Here is a 22,714-nt window from a genome sequence, read left to right as displayed (position 1 = left end):
AGACGTGTGTTCGTCTGATATATCACCTTGTAAGTAATTAACATCCGGAGGGTTATCGTATTCTCAACATATAAACATGTACTGTCAAGTAAAACGTGAATCGGAGAGTCCACCATGTTGATAGAGAAGCACGTGACCTATCACATATTGCGCCACCTGGTGTGATCATCACTACTAATGGGGAGATAATGAGCGATGATTTTGAGTGCTGAGGACATGTGTCTCCATGTGGTCAGCGTTCGTCCCCTCCGCCCCTCCTTTATTCCCCGCCCCTTCTCGCTTGTCCACCTCATCCCCTACGCACGCATGCATGTACGCACGCACTTTAAAGTAATGTTAGTTAAAACAGGCTCAAAACAGTTCCTTATTTCAAGATCTGAGAGTACACTACTACTCTGTGGCAATCTAGATTTGAATTGGAGAGACAATATATGAAACTCGCCGGTATCCAACACTTGTCATGAGTCCACCTACTGTGTGCCATGATTTGGCGGGGAGGTGGGGTGCCCTGTGGTGAAGGTGTTCGCTCGACGCGCTGAAGGCCCGGGTTCGATTCCCCACACGGGCACAATACGTGAAGCCCATTTCTGGTGTCCCCCGCCGTGATATTACTGGAATATTGTTAAAAGCAGCGTAAAACTATCCTCACTCACTCATGATGGGGCGTTGCATGTGTTTAATGGTTTGTTTGATCTATCCGATCTCTTCGTTGGAATACTGCAGAATGTGGCGTTAAACAGCATTCACTCACTCTGCCAAAACACTGTGTTTTGTATCTCCAACACAACTGTTTACCAACAGCCAGTGTGGTCTAGGTCGCGGCGTCTTGCGCTCCTTGTTGAGTATCAGTTCTGTGCAGCAAAGTGATTATTCGTAAAAACCAGAGACTGTAAACATATGTTTATAGGGCTTATCTCTTGAATGAATATCTCCTGTATATAAACACGCTGTTGAGGCTTCTATGGATGTTCTTCCGAATTGTGTGGTGTAACGCTGGTATCAGTTCACACTGGAATGTACACACATTACACTGAAACAAATCCAGGCTTTGTTGGAACTGCATCGGGGTTGTTGATAACGCATGGTTGCTTTTTGAGTGTTTGTGTAAATGTTTTGATTGGAATGTGTTTAACAGTTCCCCAAGGACGGGTAGACGGGAATGTGGTAGACAGGTGCTGCATGCTGGGAGTAACTCCATAGACGTGGTGTCTAGACATCACGCAGTCTAGTTGTCGTGTAGCCTAGCATTTAATGTTAGCAATCATACTTCATATAGTACATACTGTATAGAGTTATGCAGTGTAGTTTTCGTGTTACAACAGTGTCTAGTTAAAATCCTCTCTAGTTATCGCACTGCCTAGTTATGCAGTCTAGTTTTCATACTGTCTAGTCAAAGTGTTGTCTAGCTATCACACTGTCTAGTTAGCACGGAGGAAGGAGCTAGTTGTTTGTCAAGTGATAGAGTGACTATCACAGGCTGTTCTGGCCGGACATCCAGAGTGTTAGACTAACGCTTAGTCTCTGAATATTTTATTCTGATATAGAAAGAAACAATATTATTCCTATTAAATTGAAACGGTGGGAGATTCAGAACCTGAGGAAATCTAGACTTGCTTCATTTAGAGCTTTAGCTTTGCAGACAGGGCTTGGAGGTAGGGAAAATACTGTGGTTCAGGGACTGTAAGAGAGACTACCACAGATTCTGTGATTACCCGTGTAGATAGACTCGCTAATATAAGTAGATCATTTCAGAGTGTATAAACTCATTGAAAATCGCACACATCAATTGACTGGAGAGACATTCCAGCTTCACCAGAAACCAAACCCTCAATAAAGAGGTATCAACCAGCTGATCAAACGCTCCAAGAAGGAACTCTACCCGTAACGGTCCTATTAACCGTCTTCTATCGCCGGTACACCTGGCACGGAACATCAGACACGGAACAAACCAGGTTGTGTGTTTTAGTATTTTATTTGGCTAGCCTAAAACTGTCTTCCCGCCTGTACAGCTAATCGCTTAACCCGCCTTGCTGAGCTGCGGCAACGTCACCAGCGTCATCAACGTCAGTAACGTCATCGGCGTGGAATCAAGCTAATGATCTTTCACAATGGAAAAAATGTTGCTTTAATTCAGCATGGAACGCACAATGATCTTGATGTGACGCTTAGGACGTATATGACGTGACGTGACTTGACGTATCGTGACGTTCACCGCCGTCTCGGCAAGCCGGGAGTTAGACTCGCTAGAAGGCACTTACAGCAATGAACATGCAATGACATCCGTCACACCACCGTGCGATCATCATATCTCGGAGCAAGAAGGTAAGTCTCGTTTTGGTTATCGTAATTTCGACTCTGAATTTTAACAATGTTCGGTGATTTATATCATTATAAATACATTCTTATATTGCCCAAAACAATGTTCTAAATATAAGCCATATTTGTCATAACATTAATCAGAGATATAGATGTGTACGGAAATGGACGAAGTTTCCCGAGTATGAGTGATTGTCTATGTACAGAGAATGAGATCTGCGCCATTTTGAAATCTGTTTCACAACTGTGGTTCCTCTTCACCCGTATTGTAAATATCTAAATGAAAAGCTTTAAGTCACAAATGCCATTTAACTGCCATTAATACTGAGGAACCAAACACGTTTACCGTTACACACTGCAGACACCCCACCAACCCTGGTATACAAAAGATGCGATGCGATTATGTTTCCTTGATGTAGCACCGAGAAGGAGGCGGACAAAGCTGAAGGTTTGAGCAAGGGTTTCTCTGTGGCGTTTCTAGTCTAACACTGACGATTAATAAGCGCACTCAATATTCTAAATAATCACGTGTCTTAATTTAATATATAAATAATAATTACAAATATTGAACTGTACTCCATAAGGTTATATATCATCACAGCAGTTTATGCTTCTACTTTATAGCATACATCATGCTCGTGTTTCTGTATTGCACGGCGCACGCATGTGCAACCTGTATTGGTTTGGCGATCAGATACGACTGTAGCACTTATCAACATGACTAGATACTCGCATCATTATGAGCATCATCTGCTTGGCGGACGGTAAACAATAATTAGTACAATATCAATACAATATGTAACCTAGCTACGAGATTATAAAAATACAAAATTAGTTTAATATAAATCAGTAGTTTCATATAAATGCATTAAAATACTTGACGGGTGAGAGCAGAAGGAGCGGCTGAGTTGAAGTCAGTTGATCAGATGCGATGAGCTGATGTACTTTACACGCCAGCGTTCGTTGATGATGGTCACGATTGTTCTAATGTTTGTTGTTACCATGACAACCAAACGTCATATGTCAATTGAGGCACTTTCATACTGGAGCATTAATCTCGGTCATCACACCTGAAACACCGACACAGAGCACTCTTGTTGACGACGTCTCTGTCGAGGTCCATGACGCTGTCTTATTTGACGTGAACATTTGCAGTTGCCGTCGTTCCTGTCAGAACAGAGGCCCACACGCCTGGTTACCACGTCCACGTTACCTCCTCGACCAGTGTTCTCCTAGTATCGACGTCAGCAAGTGCTGGGTGAACTCTCTTATCTTTAATCTCTGACTTTGATGCCACAGTCAGAGCCAAGAGTACAAGACACACTTTACTTTCACAGTACCATTTTCCCCCAACACTCACCAAGTATTACGAGAACACATTGTAGAATAAACCAGTGTAGTGTTATATGTCACACGTTGCTCACACAGTCTCACGTTAAGTCCAAACCAAGTACTAACAATAGTACATTCCTGCCGTGATCCTAGCCAAGACGGAACCCAGTCGCAAACTGGTCGTTCCCTTCTCTGTGAGCGAGCTGCCTTAAAAGAATACGTCATTGTCTTTGGCTTGGATATTACAACGTTCAAAGATTCAAAGATCCAGTCACGTGACAATCGTCAAAAAAGCGTCGTCACTTTAGTCATCACACACGTCACATGACAGACATGTGATCCCCGTGTCACGTGACAACTCATGGCATCTTCTCCTTCTGGTAGGCCTGGTACCAGATCTTGGAGAGACAGATAGCCGAGTGGAACCGGAAGAAGATGTAGAGCGGCACACAAAGATGAAGTATGATGTTCCAACTGAGGATGCCGTAGAAGTCTTGATGGAAGGGGATTACCGTCGTCTTCTTGTTCTCGAACATACCTACAACCCACAACGCCAAGTTGCAGACCAAGGTGAAGGTCACAATGGCGCGACCTGGCTTCCTGTCGATCTGGCTGTCGTTCTCGGAGCACCTGCACAGGCCGTCGAGGATGAAGACGGTCTGCATGGTGCTCTGTATCAGCCCCAGGGTGATGACGACGAGGGAGAGGATGCTGGAGAGACCCTGGGCGCTGACGGTGGACGCCGCGGAGATGAGCATGAAGCTCAAGTAGACGTAAGCGCCCCCTACCGCCACGGCTAGGAGGACCGAATCCAAGGACAGGAAGTAGTTTTCCATGAACTTGAGCTGGGTAAGCCGGATGTGGCCGATGACGATGCAGACCCCGGTGATGCTGAGCAGAGCAAGTTCCATCACAAAGAACACATTGATGGCTGTTTCAGGCACCTTCAGTCGAGCCTCAAACACAAAGAATGTCGCGATGGCGATGAGAGTGACGACGGCGATGAGGAGTCCGGAGAAGAGGCCCTTGTTGGCTTTCTCACAGTCCATGCTGGCGGCGCCGTGAGGAGCCGAGCTGGTCAGGGAGGTGTGACTTGGCCATCGCTGCTTCACCTTCACCCCCACGTGCTGGTACATGCGGTAGATGATGCCGGCGGCGATGATGCTGTACATGATGGTGCAGGGGAAGAGGTAGGGGGATGCTGTCCTGGCCACCGTCTCCTCCTCGTAGCAGCTCCGCGTCAGATAGATTGAGCTGTCTGTACATAAAGAGAGATACATACATAGATATTTGACCGATATCGGTTATAACAGTACATTAAGTTTGGTTTAAGGACACTTTAAACAGTACGTAACTTATAACACCACGTGTCTGCTTCCGAGGAAGCCTGAAGTGATGCAGGTGGGCCTGGTTGTATTAGATACTCTTTTCAAGTCTATCCAATCACTGTTTAAAATTATAAAATTTATTTATTTGTGGATCTGTATATGTGGTTAAAGAATTATGCTGAAAGTTTCAGGTGTTACAAATGACTTACGGTTTTGTCGGACTCTTGCAAAATAGTCTTGCTGTCGGGAATCCTCGGCCGTTTCCGTGACTGCTGTGACAGCCCATACACAGATGTTGGTTGCTAGGAGATGCATCAGCCCAAACCTCACCGCAGGTTTACACTTGTCAATCACTAGCTGAAATACACACACAACTTGTCTTACTGAAATGTACTAAACATAAACTTCATATTGAGTATTGAAGTGATCTCTCCGTGACAAGCCTAGCAGTGTTAGGATGAAGCTGAGCTAGGCATCCATTCCCATGATAGTTGACGTCAAATCACCTAAATGTACTCGCGCTTGATTGACATAGTTTTTGTTTCCTAAATCTCCTCTGACAAACAGTTTATGTTCCAACTGAACAGGAAATATTAAAATAGCATAGCACACCGTGCTGGAATATACAGACCCAGCAGAGACTCAGTGCAGATACTCACGTAAGAAAAAACCCAATGCAGATAAGACCATCTTGGTTCGACGGTAGTTAGACGTTTTAATGCTTGGCTATCACTTTTGAAGTGAGAATGTCTGGTTTTATGAAAGTACATTTAGTTTTTCTCGAAACTGATTTCACTGCCGTAAAACCCAGCGTTTTTACGGCGAAGCTGATGTATTCTATTTATACAGCTTACATACTCGTTAAATACTCAGGGGCGGTGGGGTAGCCTAATGGTTAAAGCGTTGGCTCGTCACGCCGAAGACCCGGGTTCGAATCCCCACATGGGTACAATGTGTGAAGCCCATTTCTGGTGTTCCCCGCCGTGATGTTGCTGGAATATTGCTAAAAGCGGCGTAACACCAAACTCAGTCAGTCAGTCAGTTAAATACTCTAGCTATACGAGTCACCGATTTGTTTGTTGTTTTCCGCCACACTTGCTAATATTGAAGCCATACCACGGCTGTCTTTCCCGACATTCCAGTGATTGATATCAAGAGCATCGATCTGGGTATGGGGGTGCGATGAAGTGCACTCATCAAGTCAGCGAGCCTCACCACCTGATCGGGAGACATCACATTCCAGCGCAGTGATGACATGGTATGATGATCATGTTTTGCCCCTATACCTTCGATCCCCTCACACATTACTAATATTGTCAGAGATGACCGAGTCTGTGTGATCAGCTGTACTAGAAGCTCAGTGGTACTGTTATATACTTAAACACCGTGCATATATGGTGGAAGTGCCTAATGCAATTTGCAGGGAATGAATACCGCTTGCCCACCATAATGTCGATTCAGAATGTTCTCAAGCATCAGTTATTTGGGCGAACGGCATTTCACAGTTGCATAATAGAGGGAAACCTGAACTGCCGAATATCGTATAGGTAAAACGAACGTTAGAAAAGCAACTGCAGATTCGAGCCTAGTCTGTCATACAAATATATTTAAGAAAACCCATGTAAGTCTAGAATATGTAGCAAGTCCAAATTTCCTTTTTATTATATTGTATTTTGTTATTATGGAACTGTTTTTTAAAGTAAAATATGTTCTTTTCAGCGACTGGTTGGAATCAATGGAATCATTAAGGAACACCCAATGTCCCCCTTAAACGAGGAGGTCTGAGGTATACAACTACCTTGTGATTCTTGAAGAGGAAGAATGTCTGGACGAAGGTGAAGATGAGGTGAAGGACGTACACAAGCGTGAAGATCTTACTCTCGCACGTCTCCGTGTTCTCGGTCTCGAAGTAGGAGGAGATGTGGAAGCCGTCAAGGGTGACGCTCCCAATGCTGAACGCTGAAAACACACACTTGATACAGACCACAACGCACAGGAGTCATATAAACAATGATTTTGAAAATGCTGCAGCTGTACTACGAACCATCTCAGCTGCATGTGCACTTAGACTGTCTCCTAGTCTGTCTCACTGTCCCTGAACCGCATTATTTTGCCTTCCATCCAAACCTTACTGCAATGTCCTGAATGAAGCAAGTCTAGATTTCCTCATATTCAGGTTCTGCATCTCCGAGTTCACTGGGGCTCCTTTTCAAGTTAAATGGAGTTTTTTGTTTTATCAAAATTATAGATTTTTTCAGAGATTTAAGAGACTAGGCGTCAGTCTAATTGCCTCGTTACCATGGCTGTTATACAAGTACCTGTTCCTACTGGATACCTGTTATCAATGAATAGACCATAAATGTTATAACACAACACAAACCGGACATATGTTTGACTCAGAATTATGATGGCATCGATGAGGTATACATTGCAAAATAACATGATAATAAAACCAGTTTCGAAAGTTTGACGTATAATTTATGCATATCACAAGTCTATACTCACCTAGAGCCCCGAGTCGGAGGTAGAAGTTGATTCCCTCTCCGACATGCGCAACTTCCCCATCCGCCGGAAGTGCGAGCTGACTGCGCATGGAGGCGTTGCTCGCGGTAGATATTTGATCCAGGGCGTCTTTGCGGGTCTCCTTGTCCAGGATGCTGTCGTCATCGTTGGACCTGCGGGTCGGAGACGGCGACTGATGAATGTTCTCGGTGCTGCGACGGATCACCACCTTGATGTTGTGGTCGAAGAAGTTCTGGCGTACCTTGACGCCCCGGAGGATGCCGATTTGGAGGTACAGGAGGACGATGAGGGAGCCAGCATACAGGTAGACGAGGAACGCCTGGGGAGGTGATGAATGCAGGTGTTAGGGTGATGTATTCGTCATATAACTGAGACATCTTATCAAGGCTCGTGCTGCTAGACAAGTACATTTCCTATGTACCTTTACTTACCCTTTACTCGACTCACACGTCTGTGTCTATAATTTACTCAAAAATCTGTGCCATGGGTATCAACCCAGGTTGAAATCTCCCAACCGTAAAATGGTGAATAAATCACCATCATCATCATCATCATCATCATCATCATCATCAACAACAACAACTAAGAGTTTATATAGCGCAAGAATCCAGTCAGTATAACTGCTCTAAAGCGCTTTGAGAGGATGCATGTCACATGTGTCAACACTGTCCACTCGGTCTAGGCGTAAGTTTTTGAGAAAAGGGGGTTTTGAGATTGGTTTTAAAAGTGGCCAAGTTATTTACAGGTCTCAGTTTAATGGCAGATCATTCCAGAGTCGTGGAGCTGCTCTGGCGGAGGATCGATCTCCATAGATGGTGGTCCTGGCGTGGGGAACAAACAAGACCTTCAGCTTTAAACTTGTCTACGCCAGTAAGATTCAGGTAGTCAGAATATGTCCCCTGGGTTTATACTAATGGACACTATATCTTTATGATGTTATAAGTTTGTAAAAATGTCTAAAATTGTGCGTTATTATTTGAATTCATGGTGGTTGAATATAGATAATGTAAACCACAATTAAACGCTAGGCAGACGTTTCCCCTTTAAACATGTTGTTGGCGTCTCTCAGACAAGATAGATCTACGTTAATGACCCTCCCTGTCAGGACGCGAGGGCTGGACAATATACACACTGGTGACGCTTCATCCGCTTGCCACTGAAGGGAGGCAATCTGCAAGGAATGAAGACCGCTTCCCCACCATAATGTCGATTCAGAATGTTCTCAAGCATCAATTATTTGGGCGAACGGCATTCCACGACTACTGAATCTCGGTGGGGAACATGCCATGCTAAATGGACGGTTCTGTTTATGTGGCCGAATTCCTCGATGTCCAGTGGAGTAAACCACTGCAGTAAACAGCCCATTCCATTGAACGGTCATTGTTTTATGTCGGCCATTGTCGGAATAAGTTCATATCAAGGTCAGTAAGTTAGCAACTTAGGGAGCTATCCCTCTCCCCTTAAACCAGTGATAGGTTCACGCTCAACACAAGGTGCGCACAATCTTTAAACTGAATAAACGCGATCTAAGATATTGGGAGAATTACACAGCTGTTGCAGGAGAAGATGAAGAACATTGTCTACTGCGATGTACCCTGTATCCTTAACATCTACTGGATGTACCCTGTATCCTTAACATCTACTGGATGTACCCTGTATCCTTAACATCTACTGGATGTACCCTGTATCCTTAACATCTACTGGATGTACCCTGTATCCTTAACATCTACTGCGATGTACCCTGTATCCTTAACATCTACTGGATGTACCCTGTATCCTTAAATGTGCATCCTACTGGATGTACCCTGTATCCTTAACATCTACTGGATGTACCCTGTATCCTTAACATCTACTGGATGTACCCTGTATCCTTAACATCTACTGGATGTACCCTGTATCCTTAACATCTACTGCGATGTACCCTGTATCCTTAACATCTACTGGATGTACCCTGTATCCTTAACATCTACTGGATGTACCCTGTATCCTTAACATCTACTGCGATGTACCCTGTATCCTTAACATCTACTGCGATGTACCCTGTATCCTTAACACCTACTTGATGTACCCTGTATCCTTAACATCTACTGCGATGTACCCTGTATCCTTAACATCTACTGGATGTACCCTGTATCCTTAACATCTACTGGATGTACCCTGTATCCTTAACATCTACTGGATGTACCCTGTATCCTTAACATCTACTGGATGTACCCTGTATCCTTAACATCTACTGGATGTACCCTGTATCCTTAACATCTACTGGATGTACCCTGTATCCTTAACATCTACTGGATGTACCCTGTATCCTTAACATCTACTGGATGTACCCTGTATCCTTAACATCTACTGGATGTACCCTGTATCCTTAACATCTAACATCATTCATCACTCAGAAGCCTAAAGTTAGTAGCATTTCTCATCAATCCTGCATCTGCCAAATGTGTTTCAAATGTCAGAGACCAGATGTTATTTTGTGATCCTCGGTATTGCCTATGTAAACACAAGTCACCAAATTAGAAGATACTGTATGTAACTGTATACGTGTCCAGTATGCTCATATGTAAATTGAGTACGTTTACTTCTCTATATAGCAATACGTACTATAACGTGTTTCATGTGTTGCACTAAATATTCAGATACAAGAAAGTCCTGATTTAACTCCCTTTAATTAATAACTTTCTCAGACTTACTACCACTGAAAATTTTAACCTCCTTTTTAGAAATAATGATCCAAATAGTATAGACATTATTTGCTACCACATGTACAACTTTAAACAAATATAGAAGATCTGATTGTTCTGCACATTTGTATTATTATATGTTTTGTTACCATCATCATATATATATATATGAATGATTCATTGTATATCTTGTTTAGGTAGTTTATAGAATATTGCCACTGTTTCTGTTTGGAACGTTTGCACAATAAATATTTGATTTTGATTTGATTTGTTATTATGCCAACTGCTAATGCCTGTGATTACAGTGATTGTACCATTCCTTGGGGGATGTCCCCAACAGTAACCTCTATAATCAGACAGCAGTATTTCTGTGGCGCTGCAAATGCTGTCACCTTCCATCATATTGGTGTGGACATAGCCTTGCTCCAAGACTGTCCTGAATGATATTAAACCCATGGATGCATAGTAATTCTATCCTTAAAGAGGCAAGTCTAGATAAGCGGACAGTACAATCTGTTATTTATATATTTTTCAGAAATGTTCATTTAAACCATTAATTATTACCTTAGAGACTTGTGCAAGTCTAGTGTGGACAGTGTGACCTCGTTAGTCCGGACTCCCTTCAAAACGGGACTAGGACTGTACACAAAAAGACTGAAACTCAACCATGATTCGTGAACACTGACATTTGTTGATCCGTGCGATTTCCCCAAAGCAAGCTGGCCCACCAGTCCCAATCAAAGCCTAGTTTCTTACACTTCTACGACTTTGAGGACACAGTTGCCTCGGGAAGATGGATTAGCATGGGTTCTCAATACCTAAACACACTCAACACACAATGACATAAATTACCTATTTGAACTTTTCAAAATGAATATCCGATATAGAAATTGAGAGTCTTGATGTTAGTGTTCCCTATTGGGAGAGGCCACAGTACCATGTCGTAAGGTCATGACCTTGACATTACTGTTATTACTGCTGCCCATGTAACCCGGTGTACACTTGTGTCGGTATGTTTGTTCATGAATGTTCTGTTCACACAGATTTACCTTTCCAAAGTACAAGTATACCACTGAACACTTCTCGTCGTTGTGTCTGCCTTAAAACACCTGACGATGAATGTCTATTCTCGAACATGCACGTTTCGACCAAGTCAGTGCTAAGGAATGTCAAAGTGGAAACTTTAATGAGAACTACTTTGGACGCGGGTTATACAATTTGCTGATAACAGCCTCTTTAATACAATTTATTATTAGTGATTAGGGAATCAGTTTCCCCGATATATTCCATAACAACACTGAAGCCCCGGGTTATGTTGATAGGGCTCAACAGCAGTGTCGAGTAAAGAGATAATACACACTCTACGCTCCATTACTACCCTGTGAGGAGAAGGTATCAGCCTCGTTACACGGGTCACGCATATGTGACTTCCGGTAATGGAGGCGCTCGGAATCTGGGCCACAATAACGCCTCTCGGGCGGTAAGTGAAGGTCACTGGGAGGGGTGATGAAAGTGTTGTCGTTAGATCACTAATAACTGTGTTAGTAGCAAGCCACAGGCTGTGGATCGCGTTCTATATCAGTTACTGTGATCCCAAGGGGACATAATGTGATGATACTACTTGTAATATAATGTGTCCAGTGGACTATGCTGCACTCACCACCAAACTATTGTAGTAATATAATTATCTGTGACTTAACATGTGAGTGAATGTTAACTCGTCCCAGTAATATTCCAGGCCGATCCCGGTATGTACTTAACCAACTCTGGACCAGACAAACCGGTGACTGTAATCGAGGGAGATAATCCACACCAACAGGGCACGGTGACACGCAGTCCACCAAGTCATGTGACCTCCGACCTCGTCACTCCAGTCGAATGGGAACTTGGTCATAGCCAGGTCTCAACAATGAAGACATATCTCCAGGGATTACTTATTTTGATTATTACTTATCGTAATAACCTATCGATATATCGTCAAATGTTAAAGGTTCCCATAGGTGATTGTGGTCTGATCACTGCATTACTGCTTTTGTGAGTATTTTCTTGTTTCCCTATTACCAATAATATGTAAAATATATACCCAACATGCACTTGTCCCTCGTGCTTGTAACTAACTAGTAAACACTTTAATGGACGTAAAAATATCCTCCTGCATGAGAAGAAACCAACTTTATCTCTGCTATGTTCCTACTTTATCTCTGCGATGTTCCTTCTTTATCTCTGATATCACCTCACCTGGCCGACATCAAGGGCGGCTGTGTACACGCATCTGGTACACGGTACTCGGACATCATCCTTCACAACGTCTAGTAAGTTACGTCAATAAGTACACGCCATATGTAACTTACAACACAGGAGAGCATAGACGTTGAAACCTGTGGCTATCTACATACATCCACACAGCATCAGACAGACCGCACCCCCCACCTCCAAGCCCTCACTCTTTGTTTATCGCGTCCCCCTCTGTGATACATCACGGGCACCCCCGGGGGAGTTTCATCAGTTACAAGGCAGGCGCTACATGTCATTGTAACCTCAGACTGAGGTTGCCGGTATTTGAAACAACGTTTAGGTTCACTCGCAGACTCTTATCACCATGACAACGCCACAAACAAGATATAGAACGCAGACAGTTGGCGAGGAAGAATTTATGATGGACTGCGATTAAAAAGTGCAAACAAATGTCTTCAAACAAAGGGATGGTTTGACGGCCTTCTATCTGTGAATGGGTTTCAGCCACACATGTATGTGATCAAGTAGGTTTGCTGACTAGATAGATGCACTAATTGTTTGATGGGCATCCTAGAAGTTGGTGAGTCATTAATGAAGCATAGAACCTTATAGCTAACCGTTAGAACCTACGGTGTAAGAACCTACACCCAAACGTCGCTCTATGCAATAAACAAGACGTTATTGTCCATAAAGTCGTATGCTTTACTATAGGTAGATGCACGTCATCGAATCGATGTTCATGATATCAGTCACTGGTTTGCCTTGTTCACAATCAATAAATTACAGACCGTCTCCATATAGCTTCAGTATTGCTGGGTGGTTCCTTAAAGAACAAGCCCTATCCTTCTCTGCTCATCACTTCAATCAAGTATGGAATTCAGTATTGAACTTCAAATACAACTGGGGCGGTGGGGTAGTCCAGTGGTTAATGGATGGAGCCCAGCTGGAATATTGCTGAGTGCGGCGTAAAACTAAACTCACTCACTCTGGTGTCCTCCGCCGTGACATTGCTGGATTATTGCTAAAAGCGGCGTACACACTCACTCAAATACAACTACCTATAACGCGTGTCACCTTGACCTTCGTTTCAGAAGAGTATTACGCTGCGTTTATGGCAGTCTACGGACATAAAATGATATATTTTGCTTTGCAGCTCCGTAATGATCAAAGCTATTACATCTTAAACGATCATAATTATACGCGAGATTAACGCTGGTGAAGAAGGACTTCCTAAAGTTGAAAATCTCCCAATTACCGGATGTTACCGGATTTTACCGACACTGGAAGAGGTCTCCACGTTCTCTCTGATGTTCGCCATCTTGAAAGTTGTCAGCGGGGCGGAAAAAATGAATGAAGCGTGTGATGTGATGTCACAGGCCAAGGTAAGTTCGGTGCAGCTTTGAGGTCCGCCCAGTCGTGATGACGTGGTTGTGCACTCAAAGGTCTGTGTGACACAGGACGTTGTTGCACTGAGGACCGTTGCTCCAGGAACACTGATTCACACCGTCACAGATGAGAAATGGATTCCAAGAGGATACTCATTAAGCCATATTTTAACTCCATTGTGGCCACAGAATCCACATTTCTGTCGCAATGTGTGTAAACAATGAGGTACAGGATTGCAATATGTATTTGCAATAAGGAGTGCGAGAAGCAGACGACATATTTGATGTTGCACAACATCAGCTAACAGACGACATGTTTGATGTTAACAACGTAGGCTAACAGACGACATATTCTAGTTTGAACATCAGCTAACAGGCGACATATTTGATGTTCAACAACATCAGCTAACAGACGACAAACTGGATGTTGAATACCACCAGCTAACAGACGACATTGACCTCAGCTAACAGGCGACATACATGATGAATACCCTCATCCATTAGATGACCTATCGATGCTGACCCTGGAATGCTACTGTAAACCTCGAGCGCCAGAATCTGCCCCGTGTCAAGACTTATCAGTTCGAGGCTCTCACTTATCAATTCGAGGCCCTCACAAAGATGCAACATTTCTTAATTCGCGTCAAGAAAACTCTCTCTGTCTCTGACATTCCCACGGCACAGGGCGGAGGAAAGTACATGCCAGCCAAAAACGTGTCAATTACTGGTATATCACAGATAAGTTCCATGCTTAATACATTTTCCACCCACTGATGCGTTGATGGTGCAAGCACGTTTTGAAGATCTGTTAGTCTAAGTGTGTTCCAACCACTACAGCCATGACTCTCTCAACATGTGGCGGTGTTGAACTGACGTAATGTCTGCTGTCATGCTGGTTCCCGTGGTGTTGATTCATTCAGTCTTACACAAGATGGTTGATGCCAAGCCAACACGGAAATACATCACCCGCCGCCACAGCGGCATGTGTGACAACAGACGGAGAGAGATAGTGGGTGTAGGTACATGGGTGTCCTAACGCTCACAGATCAAGTGGCATGTGTGACAACAGACGGAGAGAGATAGTGGGTGCAGGTACATGGGTGTTCTAACGCTCACAGATCAAGTGGCATGTGTGACAACAGACGGAGAGAGATAGTGGGTGCAGGTACATGGGTGTTCTAACGCTCACAGATCAAAATTAATGTGTGACAACAGACGGAGAGAGATAGTGGGTGCAGGTACATGGGTGTTCTAACGCTCACAGATCAAGTGGCATGTGTGACAACAGACGGAGAGAGATAGTGGGTGCAGGTACATGGGTGTTCTAACGCTCACAGATCAAGTGGCATGTGTGACAACAGATGGAGAGAGATAGTGGGTGCAGGTACATTGGTGTTCTAACGCTCACAGATCAAGTGGCATGTGTGACAACAGATGGAGAGAGATAGTGGGTGCAGGTACATGGGTGTTCTAACGCTCACAGATCAAGTGGCATGTGTCAACAGATGGAGAGAGATAGTGGGTGCAGGTACATGGGTGTTCTAACGCTCACAGATCAAGTGGCATGTGTGACAACAGACGGAGAGAGATAGTGGGTGCAGGTACATGGGTGTTCTAACGCTCACAGATCAAGTGGCATGTGTGACAACAGATGGAGAGATAGTGGGTGCAGGTACATGGGTGTTCTAACGCTCACAGATCAAGTTGTGACAACAGACGGAGAGAGATAGTTGCATACATGGGTGTGCTCACAGACAAGTGGCATGACAACAGGAGAGAGATAGTGGGTGCAGGTACATGGGTGTTCTAGCTCACAGATCACATGTGTGACAACAGACGGAGAGAGATAGTGGGTGTAGGTACATGGGTGTTCTAACGCTCACAGATCAAGTGGCATGTGCTACTTGGCTTTATGCGAAAGAAATGGGTTCTCAAACTCTTTGTTACAATGGTTGGAAATAGAACCTATGTCTTCTGTGTAAAGAGCTAAGGCGATTACTTTGGCTGAAGGGGTCGTTGCCGCCACAGGTACTACAGATACGTACCCCAGGTACGTTTCTGTATAGAGATATGTACCCTAAACAAAGTCAAAATACAGAAACGTACCCGGTACCCTAAAAGGCGGACGAGTCCTTATTCCGCAATCCAAACCGGAACCCGTATGTAGTTGTTCCCGTTCAACTGATTCCGAGTGGTATTCATATGCATCGCGAAATATCCGTTACTGTGTATTCTCATTACTTACATAACGCAATCAAATGTATCTAATACAACAACATGACAGTTCCGATCAAGAATGGGAATGGAATCGTTCTAGGGTACGTTTCTGTATTCTCATTATGGCCATGGTACGTTTCTGAATACAGAAACGTACCTGCGGTACATATCTGTAGTACCCGTGCCGACAACGACCTCGTCAGCATTAATTTGGGACTTGTGGGGAATAGGCCCACTGTTTTCTATGTGTCGAACAAACACCATCACAAGGGAGCCACCAGTCTGTCTCACAGTCCCTGAATCTCTGGTCTCCTAGGGCTCCTTTTTCAATATAAATGGGCTTGTTTGTTACTATCCAAATTATATATATTCAGAGACTAAGCCTTAGTCTAGGGAGCCACTAGTCTGTCTCACAGTCCCTGAACAACATTATTTTCCCTACTGCCTAGCCTCCTCTCTGCAGTGCTAAAGCCCTAAATAAAGCAAGTCTAGATTTCCTCAGGTTCAGGGTCTGTTAACATCTGCAAGAAAACTAACTCACTTTGGGGGTCGGGTTACAAAGTAAACATATCTAACTATCATGGCTGGCCGGACCAACATCCTCACCAGTGGTCTGGAATCTTGCCTCACAGTTTCATCTGTCAACTCTTAATTAACAAGCACATTGGGTGACATGAAGCTATAGTGGAGGCCTTGTGCACAGTTTCTGGTCTTGAAGAGACAAATCAAGCAAAATCTTGGGGAAAGGTTCCTCCTGAATGTTATGTTGTAAAAAGTATTGTTTCATTGTCTGACTTGGGTCCACACATAGCAGCCCAATTGTAAATGCGGTTAAGGATTTAATTGTAATTAAAACAAGGGTTATTTTTCTTATTCCTGATATAAGATTATTGTGTGAAACTCTGGTGTGTTTTGAGTATCTCTTTTTATCTAATTGCTCAACAGTAAAACATATGGCAGGGACCTAGCACTCATGAAGAGTGAGTGAGTGAGTGAGTTTGGGTTTACACCGCATTCAGTAATATTCCATATATGGCGGCGGTCTGTAAATAAGTCGAATCTGGACCAGACAATCCAGTGGTCAACAGCACGAGCATCTACGCAATTGGGATACAATGACATGTGTCAACCAAGTCAGCAAGTCTGACCACCCGACCCTGTTAGTCGCCTTCTTGTGAAGAACCAAATTCAAAAGGCACAGCATCTCGGAATTAAATCTGTTTACCTTCGTGATGTGACGCATGCAAGGTGAAATCTAGTGAGGATAATCTAGTATCTAGAAATACCCAGAACATCTTCAAGCGTAAGACAGACGCTGGCCTTTTCACTTCCATTGAACAGTTTGTTTAAAAACAGGTGGTTATCTATATCCTTTTCGCATATTATACAAATGGAAACTTTTGAATTTGGAGATAAGTTCAAATTCATAAATAATTTTGTTGGTGTTCCACACAGATCTTGCACCTTGGTCATCTAGTGTCCAAGTGACATTGTGGGCTGCATGTTTCCCAACAGTAAAATGTTAGGCAGTAGGGGCACTTGACCGGCCCACATGAGGTGATGACAGCATGGAGATAGGACAGGGCTTAACAGGAGGGCCAATAAATATGCCTTTCACTTATAGCGTTATCTGATGGTTGTATGATGTGACTTCTAATTGGTAATGACCCCAGCACGTGTAGCCCCAATGCAGATGTTCTTAGTCTCTGAATCTCTGGTCTCCCTAGGGCTCCTTTTCAATATAAATGGGCTTGTTTGTTACTATCCAAATTATATATATTCAGAGACTAAGCCTTAGTCTAGGGAGCCACCAGTCTGTCTCACAGTCCCTGAACCACATTATTTGCCCTACTGCCAGCCCTTCCTGCAAAGCCTTAAATGGAGCAAGACTAGATTTCCTCAGGTTCTAAATTTCCCAACTCACTGGGCTCCTTTTCATTTTAAATGGGATTATTTGCTACTATCAAAATTGTATATATATTCACAGACCAAACGTTCGTGTACGGAGCCACCAACATTGGGAATAGAACCAGTGAAGTCCACTTAGAGCCCACTGGAGTGTATGGAGGAACTACAATGTAACTAGAAAAATTGTATGCATCAAGAGCACATGCCTTGTATGTCAAGACTATAAGATTTAGTAGACGACAGTTACGTACCTCCAGGTAGTATTTGTGTTCCCTCTCCTTGACAGTGAGGGCGTTGGCGACGGCAAACACGATGCCGAACACAACCAGCAACAGACAGTAAAGTCCACACAGCAGCTTCGTCATCGCTGACCTTGAGGGATAGAGAGAAAGTTACATGAGACACGGTAAACAAATACGTACAAAATACAAACACGATGAGGCACGAGCACCGAACAACAATCAATCCTTTTTGCGACCATAACCCTGAAACTATAAACAAACCATTTGCCCTGGTTTCATGACGTTGAAACCCACGCTTCCCCTGCATTATTCGACACTTCAGAGCCTGGTAGCTTCTAGATTCAGTGTATTGCTGATTCCCACGGAGCTGGTAGGGAGCTAGCTTCGATTATACATATTCATTCATGACAGGTTTCTCTTCAGTCTAGGTGTAGTTTTGTGAAATATGAATAATAAAATAGATCACTATCGAAATGTTTTATTACGGTTTTCAAAACAGCTTATTTGGACAGTTTCGCTCCACATTTGTTTGGCCCCGGGTGCCATGCACAAGAGAAAGTTGCTTAACTCTACAGTTGCTTTGAACAATTGTTTTCACACCCGTCACGTATATCAAACATGTTTTCTGTTGGGATGTGTATTATCCCACATTTGAAATGTTTACCGCCGCCATGTAGCTGGAATATTGCTGAGTGCGGCGAAAAACTAAACTCACTCACTAACTCAATTTGAAATGTTTCTGCCTACATTCATTCACCCGTGTTTCCTGACGGGGTTCTAACCACAGTCCAAACTATCATAACCCACATATGTCTGAGAAGATGAGCAACACCATGTAATATCCTGTACAAAAGTATACCAAAGATAGAGAATCACTTCTACAAACAATCCTTAATCATGATCAAGAATTTGCTACAATCTGTAAAAATTTAATTTTTTTACAAACAGATGTCCAGAAACCATTTCCAAAATATGTCATCATATTTACAATTTTAAATGAATTCTGTGTGTTACCATGGTCTCCTCATTGTTTCCATGTCATTATGCTACATATGATTTGTGAATATATTTATATCTTTGTACCTACTACGTTTTTAGTTTATGGAGTATTGCCACTGTCCCTTCATGGAACGCTATGCAATATATATCTTATCTTATCTAATCCAGCGTCTTCAAATGTGTTCCTCAAACCTTAAGACGTAGTTTTCAGCTACTGGATGCCCAGCGTTAACTGCATACTTCGCGGTATTAAAATACCCCCTTTAATGGTATGCGCCAGTCACTGTGGTATGACTCTGGTATGACATATTGGTGTATGTAGGTCACGTTACCCAAATTTCAAAAGGTCACTCGAGCATATATGTTATTCAAAAGGGATTGTGAAACGATATTGTAAACTTTCATATAATTAGTCTCTACTATTTCTAACAGGTGTCCAGAAAGCAACACGACCCTGGATTGAAGTCCATGTTAGGAGCATAACGCCATTGTGTTTTTTATATTAACAAACACAGTCATTAAAGGTTCTGTGGAATTGGTATTTATTAATATTTCATTTTTTCTTGAGCTTTAACCACTCTACATGGAACTAAGCTACTTTGTTATTGTGTAGGAAGGCTCTCCTAAAAGCCTAGGAACGTCTACATCAAACTATCAAAGTTATTATTTTAAGAAATGTTATCACAGTCTGAGTGTTGGTCTCAGGCAGTAACAAGGGATTACAAAGAAAAGTAAATATTGACATATATCAGTAACAAAAAGTACGGACATATTTAGACCGACATTACGAGCAGGAAAGTTCCCCCTGAACAAAGAATGCATAACCACTTCGCAGCAATGGCCTCTATATAACCTTACGTCAACATCCTGTCCCAGGGAAATGGTAGCTTTCTATGACCCGATCTGGCCCGCATATTTATAGACCGTAATCTGACACTCTCGTCTAAATCTCGTGTAAAATGTGATGTGTGAGATGTTTATGTGGTGACGTTATCGCAGCACTAGAAGATCCTAGGACAAGCTTCAAGATAGCTCCAGCTATGCTGTGTATCTTCAATATGTACTTGCAGATTCCAGGAATGTTGGTGTTGAAGCTTGGGGCAAATGTCATCTCTGATTCCTTATTTTAGAATGTATTGAACCTTTCGTACTTAATATAAAGTCCAAACATTCCAGTTATACACGACGCCAGTTACAGTGCAGTTACCAAGACAGTGACGTTATCACGTTACAGTAGACACCGGTTACAGTACAGTTACCAAGACAGTGACGTTATCACGTTACAGGTTTCACCGGTTACAGTACAGTTACCAAGACGTTATGACGTTACAGGTTAACGTATTGACAGAACTACCAGTGGTCTGTAAACGTCCGCACATGTTATAATAAACAACTACATACGGGCACCGTGGATAGCGTGACCTACCTCGAAATATTACGTCAGTAAAACCGTCAGCCCAGTTCTCCTACGACCTGTTGCCCCGTGACTTGTCGCTTCCCTGTAGATCTGCCAACTACCAATCCAAACCTACTGGACGTTGGTCACTAAATGTCTGACCATTACCTATCACGTGTTTTTAGTCTTATCTTAAACCAAATTCCTGGACGTTTATAAACATACTGGATCTACTGCGAGCGTTCTTCTAAACATTATTGTAGTATATAAACATGATATTTAGATAGGACCCTGCTTATCCGAGCTGTGGCCTTTGATGCTGATTGGTTGATTGATGGTATCGGGCTGAGAGGGAGATGGTGCTGATCCCCCCTGCCGATGTAGGAAATAAAGTATGAACGTAATGAAATCAACAGCTTTTAGCAAACGGATATTGAGTTCAGGTGCAGTTTTTATCACCTTTTAATGTTTTATTCGCACTACTAGTGTGTCGCACAAAGATGTACACATAGTACTCAAAATACGATAAAGAACACCCGATTCCTTCACATCCGTTTTTGTTTAACTTCTTTTGAATCGTATATAAAGTATTTCCTCGTGACTTCATATGACTGTTGTATTTGATGACATCTGGATATCTTGAAACGCTCACAGGAGCTGCATGTACAGGTGCATTCTGGGTATATTGTTTCCGGAAATGGACCGGCAGCATGTGCCGGGCTGAGGAGCACGTGTGTTTGTGTTTAGGCGGACAGCGCATGACAGAGCAGACACCACCGCGAACCCATGACAGCGTCGACACCATGACTGCAGATCGGTGACAGCGTGGACACAAACACTCGCGAACCCATGAAAGTGTGGACATAATCACCAATGAAAACCCAGCGAGAACCATCACCGCATGAGAACCTGGACACCATCCCTCGTGAAACCATGACAACGTAGACGCATTGACTGCGTGGACACCCGGTGTTCACAACACAAGCCGACGCTGCGTCTATGCGAGCAATGTCCAGGTATTCCCCTCTATCGCGCGCGGTATCCATTACGCCGGGAAAGAGGAAAGTACGTCCTTGGGCAAAGTTTGTAAATCTGGCCAAACATCAATTATTACCAGAGAAGTCCCATCATCAGTGGTAACCATTAGAGATACATACCCCGCGACCCTTCTTCTTCAGATGTTGAAATGAGGAATGTATGAGAAGAGTATTTTAAGATGTTTTCCATGGAAGTAGATAGACATCTGTCATCATTAATAACTTTAGTCTCCTCTTGTCATCTTTGTGTACTCCACGACCCGCTACCCCAATTAACCAAAAACATGGTGACTTGTCACGTGACCCCACGTTACCCAGCATGCACTGCTGACATACCCTAGCGCCCGGTCTCCACACATCTGTGTGTGGTTATAGAAAAGACCAGATTGATACCTTATATCTCCCAGGATGGCGGGAAGAATGTTCTGAATGAAGCACCAGCATAAAGAAGCTGTGATTGTGACGTGAGAGACATTCTACAACCCGTCCTGTGTGTAAATGTTACCAAGTAACGTCGCTTCAAGCTGTAGGAACACAGAGATTGCTTCAGGTTGAAAGCCAAGCTTGTCGATACACGTGTGCGCTTTGTGATGAGGATACTGGTTAAACAAAGGGCGGTACCCCGCTGGGGGAGGGTGTCCATGTCCATAAACACCCGGTGTTGGTGTACATCTCCATTGTTCATTTGGCATTATGTAGGACACATTTTATGTTAGACCCATATCTTGGTGCTAAGATAGCATCTCTTACACAGACATGATCTATATGAACAGATGTGGAAAAGCCTTTTGAGCATATATCCTCTCATAATAAATCCCTGTGTTGTAGTTGTAAAAACAAAACAGACACACTTCCATTCAAAAACACTCGTCTTCAGTTACCCGCTACACACAATGCAGGGCTTGTCTCTGTCAGTCGACATCTGGATGAAGTAAAACCCAGGAGAGCCTGTGTTGACGTGAATATATCCCACAAACTGTAGTAGCTTAACAAATCATTAGAGTTCTCGGGGTCCAATTAGACACTTGGGAAACGTGACACGAGATCGTTAAGATAAGTAATCTGTCTCGTGATATCAGAACTGTGGACAATGAACACACACACACAGACAC

The 22,714-nt window shown here is 43.3% G+C and overlaps 1 protein-coding gene across 4 annotated transcripts in view; it reads right to left on the bottom strand.

The window, feature by feature from the left end:
* Nucleotides 1-1,953: 1,953 nt before the first annotated feature.
* Nucleotides 1,954-22,714, bottom strand: part of LOC124272715 (proton channel OtopLc-like) — a 72,739-nt gene continuing 51,978 nt past the window's right edge. For all 4 annotated transcript variants that reach the window (XM_046707902.1, XM_046707901.1, XM_046707903.1 and 1 more), the window contains 5 exons: nucleotides 18,180-18,300; nucleotides 7,482-7,818; nucleotides 6,775-6,935; nucleotides 5,186-5,333; nucleotides 1,954-4,906 (listed from right to left, as the gene is read on the bottom strand). In XM_046707902.1, coding sequence (XP_046563858.1) covers nucleotides 4,008-4,906; nucleotides 5,186-5,333; nucleotides 6,775-6,935; nucleotides 7,482-7,818; nucleotides 18,180-18,300 — 1,666 coding nt within the window. In that variant the 3' untranslated portion in view covers nucleotides 1,954-4,007. The remainder of the gene's footprint in view (nucleotides 4,907-5,185; nucleotides 5,334-6,774; nucleotides 6,936-7,481; nucleotides 7,819-18,179; nucleotides 18,301-22,714) is intronic.

Source organism: Haliotis rubra, unplaced genomic scaffold (genome assembly GCF_003918875.1).
Source record: "Haliotis rubra isolate DU_JTF1 unplaced genomic scaffold, ASM391887v1 Scf172, whole genome shotgun sequence".
Taxonomy (NCBI): Eukaryota; Metazoa; Mollusca; class Gastropoda; order Lepetellida; family Haliotidae; genus Haliotis; species Haliotis rubra.
This window is presented reverse-complemented; position numbering and strand designations above follow the sequence as displayed.